This window comes from Cannabis sativa, chromosome 9, assembly GCF_029168945.1.
Source record: "Cannabis sativa cultivar Pink pepper isolate KNU-18-1 chromosome 9, ASM2916894v1, whole genome shotgun sequence".
Lineage (NCBI taxonomy): Eukaryota > Viridiplantae > Streptophyta > Magnoliopsida > Rosales > Cannabaceae > Cannabis > Cannabis sativa.
In genome coordinates this window covers 34440258-34449189 of record NC_083609.1, presented here as the reverse complement: position 1 = coordinate 34449189, position 8932 = coordinate 34440258, and the positions used below count along the sequence as shown (strand labels likewise).

At 36.5% G+C, this 8932-nt stretch overlaps 1 protein-coding gene across 1 annotated transcript; it reads right to left on the bottom strand.

The window, feature by feature from the left end:
* Window positions 1-1498: 1498 nt before the first annotated feature.
* Window positions 1499-5216, bottom strand: LOC115722873 (uncharacterized). Its single transcript, XM_030652220.2, has 3 exons — window positions 4775-5216; window positions 3260-3497; window positions 1499-1937 (listed from the first exon to the last, which is right to left on the bottom strand). Exons 1-3 carry the CDS (start codon window positions 5051-5053, stop codon window positions 1783-1785), a joined length of 672 nt encoding a protein of 223 aa, XP_030508080.2. The 5' UTR covers window positions 5054-5216; the 3' UTR covers window positions 1499-1782.
* Between the last annotated feature and the right edge of the window lie 3716 nt (window positions 5217-8932).

Genomic DNA, 8932 nt, shown 5'->3' with positions numbered 1-8932 from the left:
CTACCCAAGCCTGCTCCACATCAGCCTCTGCCCTCTGAACAGCCGCCAAACCAGCTTCCTCGTTTGAAATTGAAGCGTCAGTGTGAAAAGGAACCAAGTCGGATGAGCAAGAGAGGTCTGTAAAATCCTGAGAAGCCAAAATTGAAACCTCCCCAGGGTCTGCAATATCACTCAAATTCATCTCTCGCACGGATGCCTGGACATCTGAAATTAATTCTGCAATCGGAAAAGGCCGGTTCCTGAAAATCACATTGTTTCTCCATTTCCATATCGACGCACAGGCACAAGCCACGAACATCTGCAAACTCTCATCCTTCACAGAAATCCACCACAAACCAAAATCCATAATAGAATTCCAAAGCAGATCATCAATTCGAATGCCCCATTTACTGTGAAACAAAACTGCCTTAAGTGCACTACAGGCACCAAACAGATGCAAAACAGTTTCATTTGCATTATGACAGAGCACACAATCCTCCTCCAGTCTCCCAATTCTCGACTTAGTGGGCAAAATATCAGACCATATTTTCCAAAGTAAAAGTTTCAGCCTAGGATGAATTGATGAACGCCAGAGCTTTTCCCACACCTTATTCGGGTCCTTGAACCTATCTTGTTGACTCACCCAGTAACTGCTCTTTACCGAAAATTTTCCCGACTTTGAGGCTTTCCAAAACAACCTATCATTAGTAGATATCAAAGGCCGAATGCTCAGGATAGCTTGAGCCACATCCTCCTCAAAACAATCTTTGATAATCTCTGAGTTCCACTCACGTGTCCCATCCACAAAAAGATCAGAAACTTTGACGAAGACATGTCTTCTAGAGTAGGTGAAACTGCTTCGAACTTCCTCCATAGACACCCCAGGAACCCAAGGTCTCTCCCACAAGTCCGAACCACCATCCCCAATGAGGACTCCGGCCCCAATCTTACAAATTTTCCTAGCCTCCAAGATTCCTTGCCAAACCCAGGAATCACCCGCTCTCTTCTCCACCCTCCAAGCATCTAACCCATGACAGTATCTTGATTCCAACAGCTTAAGCCATGGCTTGTCAGCTCTAGAAAGCATTCCCCAACTCAGTTTTGACAAAAGAGCCAAATTAATATCCCTAAACCTTCTAAGACCAATACCACCACATCTTTTTGGTTGACAAATTTCAGTCCAGGTCTTAAACGAACGATATCTCTGTTTTTCCGAATTGCCAATCCACCAAAATCTCGCCACGATCCTGTCCAACTCATCGCAAACAGTCTTAGGAACCAAAGCCGTTGACATAGCATAACAGGGGACACTTTGCAACACCGATCCCACAAGTAGAAGTTGCTATATTATAAGAGCTAGTGTAAGCAGACCACCTACAATCTCATTTAAAAAAATCACTTTGGTGTATTTCATATGTGCAATGTCATAAGGAACCAAACATGCAAAGAACATACACATATACTAAAGTTTATAATTATTGGAATATATATATATGTATAATTATATACAAAAGATAAATTAGAAAAAGTATTTTCCATCTTTTACATTGCTTCATATGAACGGTTAAGCAAGCAAAACAGTACAATGTAAGCAGGAAAATATGATGGTAGAATGTAGGTGATCTTGGGAACTAGCACTAGACGAATTCATAGGTTTCAAGTTTCCACCCACACATATAATATATATATCTAGCAGCTTCCATGAAATCCAACATGAAAAAATCAAGCGACAAACATGTACAAACCAAGCAATAAACATGTACAATCAAGAAACAAACATGGACTTTCAGTTGTTCTAACCCTTTATTCTGAACCCTTGTCTTCCACAGGATGCTGGCGAGCTTGCCTAGAAGAAGAGTAAGCCGAAAGTGCAGAGCCAGTCACATTCAGAGAGTGTTTGGCCAGTCCAAGGCTTTTCTTTGTTGCCAACCACACAGTACAAAAAAATCCAAGCCAACCTATAATATCAAATATGAAATGCATTAAGAACCAATGGTGGATATTGAATATATTTGGAAGAAAATAGCAGTTGCTTGAAGCCTACTGAAAATGCCATGTCTTTAACGAAATGCAGGGTTAGGACCTTCCGCTCACAATGTTTAGAAAGGCTACTTTACATCTCAAGGCAAAATGTCTTCCTAAGGCCACAGTCAATGACGGCCCTAGTAAAGGTCCTATGGGGGTAAAGCCCCCACATGAAAAAAGAAAAATCTTTAAAAATATGTAACGTGTACTGTTACATTTTGTTAACCTCTAACTAAATATTAGTAAATTGCCCCCACAAATAATTTCTATAGCAATTAAATCCTCACAAAATATGATTTTTCTCCTAAAAATAGGCAATAATGAATTTTAATATTGGTTAATACAAATAATATATGTCAACATATAACGAGAAAAATGGCTCCAACAAAATAAAATTTCTGGGATCACTGTGTACAGTAGCCTCAAGACATTAACCACAAATCTTATCTGATATTGAAAGTATATTTTAAATAGTAAACTTCTAAACACTAATAAAAACTAAAACCCCTCAGGAAAAAAAAAAGGATGATCAATCATAAAAATTAAGGCAAAATTGTAAAAAATAAATAACTTTAATTAAATGTTTGAACTAGCAGCTTCAAGTGTTTTTATGTGTATGTAAAGTTAGAAATGTTGTTCTTTAATCAAAAGACTCAGATGACCGTTCGGTTACTCCACTTAGATTGGTAATCCTTCTTTGAAAGTTATATCCCTTCAAATTTGTAACAAAAGATGGCTCTATCAGCCATTCTTAGTGATAAACCTCTAATAAGAAGTAGGTTTGAATAAAAGAACATTTAGGATAGTATCTCTAAAAAAAATGGAGAACACTACTCAGTTGGAATCCGGTTGGTTAATTTTGCTGGAATTTGTTAGGGCTATTGTAAGATGAAAGAGAATTGTTATAAATAATAGTTGAAGGGATTGGTTAGATAACAGTTGGTAGTCTTTGGCAGAGGCCCCTATCTAATTAACTGAATGGACTATCTAGATTCTGGTCTATGACCAGTCCATTATGTTTTACTTACTTATTTATTTTAATAAGGAACAAAAGATGTTAAAAGATGATAAAAGATATCTAAGTTACAACCAATTACAGAGATTTTCATTACTTTCGCTGTGTATCTTACCATATAGGTAAACGGTAACCCTGATTTGTAAGCATATTTAAGGAAAGAAACACACCAAATAAGCTGTAAGATTCTTGCCAAAAAAATGTGCTTTAAGTGAAAGGACTCGTAAATCATAACTCTACCTGTAGCTATCAGAATTGCTATAGTAGTAGAAATAGCTGTTGCAGAAATCACAAAAACAGCTATAGACAATGCCCCGATGTATATAGCAGTCACACCAGCGAGAAAAAGAGCCAGAAATCCTCCTGCAGCTGCCAATGATATGAGAAGAGAGATAACAATGGCATTGAAAGTTGCAACCAGAAAGAAAACCATAAAGAGGAGCAATCCAGTCAAGGCAAGTAGAGTGATTGTCCCCACCTGCAGCAATATGAATTACTGTTAAAATAGTAAATAACAGAATGATCTACAAGTTCTACAAAATCAAGTCTGTCACATGTAGAGCATACAACACTAAATTCACATAGCTTAAAATAAAAAATTGTTCCGGGCAAAACCAAGCTTTGGCATGAAAAAAATCATATAAATAAAAGCCCAGTGTTTTATTTCCTGATATAAGTCTTCAAGATGTCAAATGGAATTTGGAATTCATAGTTAAGGTTGTTAATCTTAATTTTGGATATGATTTATTGTTTTCAATTATAAACATTAAACATTACAAAGGAACAATACCAAGCAAATTATTCTCTCCGAAAAATCAACAAAATAGTTTAATTCTCTAAGATGTGGAGTGTATACAAGGAAAATTGAATGAGTTCTGAAGCCTGGTTTTTTTTTTTTAACCTAACGAACCATAATGCTTTAATGGTTTCTTCCTAGGACTGAAATTGTGTATTTTCCTACCACACAACATGTCCTCGTTTCCAATTCCTCAAAACCTCCTCATCGGGGAAATATTTGTGAATTCAGTTTTTACCAATAAATGATTTCTACAAGTTTAAATTTTCACCTCATACTTCCTAAAAGATTGTAGGATTTTTTTAACTGAAAAAGGGTTCAAGTTTTTAACTTGAATTTGCTAAGTGCATACGAAGAGCTAATCGCATAATTAAAAAGAAGGGAAACCTTGAACATTAGGATTCCCTTCATTGAACATTATATTTCTTAAGAAACTGAAACAGAAAGAAAATTATATTTCTAAAGGACAGAACAGAAAGCACTTCCTTCAAAAACAAAATAAAACTCAATTTTGACACAAAATTCTCCACTAATATTAACAAATTTTCTACATCTGAACTAAATCTTCAGCCCTAAAATGCTAATTTTAAATGGTTTACACAAATTTAAAAGCCAATGCCTAACAAATATTATGGAATTGTTGGGTAGGGGAAATCCTTAGTGGTTAATTTTGACTGAATTTTCAGCTTCATTTTAGGTCTTCGTTACAAGTACTCTTAAAGAAATCCTCTGTTTCTTTTAAAAAACACATCTGGTCCTTTTGAGCTATTTCTATTGATCAACATTTTTAACGGTAGATGAACAAATAGAGTCCCAATTAAGACAACAAACGTATGAAACCATGTAATTGAAAGAAAGCAAAATCTAAAATTCATTTAACATAATTTATTGTGAGTAATCATAATGAAGCGATTAAACATAATTGATAAAAAGGAGTTTAAGAAGAAGAAGATACTGACTGATATAACGAGAAGAGCACGGAGAGGGCTACCCCTCCGAGTCCAGAGAAGAATATGCCTGGCGGTGTTTTTCGAAGCATCGGGAAGCAGTGGAGCGTTCTCAGCCAGGGAAGTTTTGATCCGTTGCAGCAGCGGCAGCGGAGTAGCAGAGTCGGCGTCGGGAAAGAGGATGAAAGAGATCATACGGCTGAGAACGGTGTATAGTGTGTCATTACTACATTCACGTTTGTTGCTGTTGATCTCTACGTAGACGCCACCGCCATTAGACTTCTCTTCCATATTTCTTCTTCTTCTTCTTCTTCTTCGTCGTCGTCTAGTCAGTTATTGAAGCTGTTACTGATTTAGAGAATCAGATTCAGATATCAGAATCGACGAACCGGATTAGGGGGAGGGGCACGTGATGTGATCTCGAATACACGTGTCCATCCATTTGTGGCGGGGTTATTTACTTCAATTAAATAAACTTGAAACTTGGCAACATAATACGTCACCTCTTCAATTAATTATACTTCTTGTTCTAATCCTTTTTAGTTGTCACTAAATTGAGATGCTTTCTATTTATTTTCATTTAAGTCACGGACCAATTGCTTTAATGATGGACAACTGTAATTTCATTTCGAAATGAAAATTTAAATTTTGTATGGGAAGGTATGTTTATGAAAATGTTGGCTCACTCTTGTAAGACCATCTTAATGCTTGGAGTAAAATAAATATGTTAAATTCGGCCTAAAAATTAGGGGTTTTCATAAAAAAGATGATTCAATTCAATGTGCACAGTCCAATTCGCGAAGTGCAGATATGCGCACTTGTGCGCATTGGATTGGATTGGAAAATTCAAAATCCGCACTTGTGGGGATTGAATGTTAATTGACATGTAAAAGTAACCGATCAAATCCAATCCACATATTACTCTCATATAGAATCACTCCTCAAAAGTATGAACTCGACGCTATGCTTATCTGAAAAAGAGAGAGTTGTTCACTCTCTTTCTGAATCTGATTTATATGACCCCAACCAATTTCCAAAAAATTTTCTGGTTGCCAAATGTCTTGCTAATTCAATTAACTCGAAAACTTTTATCAAAAAGATGGGTGAATTTTGGAGTAACAAATGTCGTTTTGCAGTCATGGTTTCCGAGATGCATTCTGATCTTTTTCTCTTAACTTTGGCTTGTGTAGGTGATCAACGAAGAATTCTTTCTGGTGAGCCATGGCATTTTTTCAACCAACTGATCCTGTTGCACTTACCCTCTTCTCTACAGAATGTTACTAAGGATGACCTCTGCCATGTCCAGTTTTGGGTTCAAACTCACCGTCTCCCTTTCTTAAGCAAATCCAGGGCTCTTGCTAAGAAAGTCGGGGAATGGATTGGAGAATTTATTGATGTTCATGAAGACTCACTTCATGAAGGTTGGGGTTCTTTTATGCGCACTCGGGTTTGGATTGATGTTAATCAGCCTCTTATGCGTGGCAAAATGATTACTCTGCCTCATGTGAAGGATGAACATTGGTTGGAATTTCGCTATGAGAATCTACCTGTGTTCTGCTTTCACTGTGGTAAATTGGGGCATCCATTTGAGAAATGTATTTCTTTCATGGAAATGGTGGATGTTGGGACTGACCCTGACCTTGAATATGGTCCACAAATGATTGGAGACAAACTTCCAACTTCTGGTTATGATCGATACCGAAGTGACTTCTCTAAGGCAAATGCTTATCCGTTTCTCACTAGGCTGACTAGAAAAACTATTGTATCTTCGATTCCTGCTCTTCAATCTCATAGAAATTTATCCATTGGTGTAAGCCTCAGCCACAACCCCTCACCATAGCAAAGTTCTCTTCAACTGAAAAACCAGTCACAAATAGTTCAAAGATTCATTGGAAGAAGTGGAAATTCATGTGTTCCTCTAAAGCTGATGGTGGTATGGGTTTTCGCTCTTTAATTCATTTTAACCAGGCTCTTTTGGCAAAACAAGCATGGAGAATTTTGGATACATTTGATTCACTACTGGGAAAGGTTCTCAAAGCTCGATACTTTAAAAATGGGGATTTCATTTCAGCACAGAAAGGTATCCTACCTTCTCTCACTTGGCAAAGTATATGTGATGGCAGAGATTTGTTATTGAAAGGACTCAAATGGAAGATTGGTAATGGGCAAAATGTTAGATGTGCTTCGGATCCTTGGCTACCGGGAAACACTACTTTTACCCCTTATTCTTATGGTGGTGACCCTCTTTTCACGGCGGAACATTACATTTCTGAGAATAGACAATGGGACACTCGGATTTTAGAACATCATTTTGGTGCTATTGATACTGAGTGTATCCTTTCTATTCCTCTTAGTCCTTTTCCTAGAGAAGACAAGCTTATTTGGCACCATTCGGATACGGGTTTCTATACTGTGAAATTTGGGTATCATTTAGCTGTTAGCCTGGATTCCATAGATGAACATTCGTCATCTTCATCACATAGGAAGTGGTGGAACCGGTTATGGACTTTAAGGCTGCCTAAGAAAGTAAAAATTTTTGCTTGGCGATTTGTTAATGATGCACTTCCCACATCCGTGAACCTCGTCCATAGAAAGATTTCTCCATCAACAACTTGCACTCTTTGTAAATGTGGTTGGGAATCGGTGGGACATGCTATTTTTTGATGTGATCGTGCCAAAGATGTGTGGAGAAAATTTTGTTAGAATGTGTGTATACCGAACATAGGTAACCTTAAAGGTTTTGATCTTTTTTCCCATCTTGCAGCTGCACATAATGATGCTGAATTGGAAATGATTACATGTCTCATGTGGAGTATTTGGTCCGAACGTAATAAAGAAATCCATGGCACAAAGCCTAAGCCAGCAGATTTGATTTGCACATTTGCTACTTCTTATTTGGATCAATATCAAAAAGTGACATCAACAAAGGTTGCTTCTGCTGCAATGTTTGTAGATAACAGCACTGCTTCTGTTCAACAACAAAATACACCCGTGCGATCCTCACCAAGTTGGCAACCACCTATGGTTGGCTGCAACAAATTAAACTGCGATGTAGCTTGTGATAATGAAGGAGCAATTCTGGGATTTGGAGCTCTAATCCGAGACCATAATGGTGATGTTATTGCTGGTTTTTCAATGCCCTTAAGAGGGTGTTATTCTCCCAAAGAGATGGAAGCAGCAACATTGTTTCATAGCGTGCAATGGGCTATTCAACATCAAATTCCAATCCACTTTATAGAGATTGATTCTCTATTGGTAGCCAATGCGATTAATAATATGTCATCTACAAGTTTTGTAACTCCTTTTCATGATTTGGTAGTTGATATTTGTTATCTTTTGTCCTACTTTCCTAGAGCAAAGGTATCTCATATTAAACGAGATGCTAATAAAGCAGCTCATGCTTTAGCTAAATTTGCTCTTCGATTGGATGAAGATATTTCTTGGTTGGGAGAAATTCCCTCCCCAATCTTCTTTGTTGTTATTAGAGACGCTCAATTTTAATAATAACAGTTCTTTCTCAAAAAAAAGTCTAATATGTATAATACAATTATATTTCAAAACTTAATTGATCAAATGTATATTCTATTTTTATATATAATTTTTTCTACGTACAATTTAAAATAAAATTAAACATTTCTTTATAAATACAATTTTTTTCTTGCTTTGAATTTGTTATTTTATTTATTTTGATATGTTGTTAGAGACATAAAATAACAATAATTTGTTTTATTTTGTTGCTAGTTATGTGAAAAAAAATATTGTCTTTATAGATATTAAATAATTTAATATTAAAAAATAACCGACCCAATTCGCACTTTTGCGAATTGGATTGGATTGGATTTGAGCTATTGTGCGAATTGGATTGGATCCAAAAAATAAAATTCGCACTTAGTGCGGATCGGATGCACTATGAGAAAAATAATGCGAATTGGATTGAATGAATACCCCTACTAAAAATTAATATATACAATTGTTGGACATAGCTTTTTTTACTAAAATACGACACGCATATACGCATATGAAGTACCACGTGGCAAAAGGATCCACCTGCTCATGTGATTACTAATTACTGCTATACAAATTGTTTGACCAAGTTTGCAAAGTATGAGACACGTTCGTGAGGAGTCGTGCACTCTTAGAAGAGTAGTCAAGGCGTTATGGACTTTAACC

Excerpts from the sequence above, each read along its gene's own strand:
- LOC115722873 (XM_030652220.2), bottom strand. The coding sequence starts at position 5,053 with ATGGAAGAGAAGTCTAATGGCGGTGGCGTCTACGTAGAGATCAACAGC. Across the intron at positions 3,498-4,774 it reads GTGCTCTTCTCGTTATATCA|GTGGGGACAATCACTCTACT; the intron begins GTCAGTATCTTC and ends ATATTGCTGCAG. Across the intron at positions 1,938-3,259 it reads AGCAATTCTGATAGCTACAG|GTTGGCTTGGATTTTTTTGT; the intron begins GTAGAGTTATGA and ends TTGATATTATAG.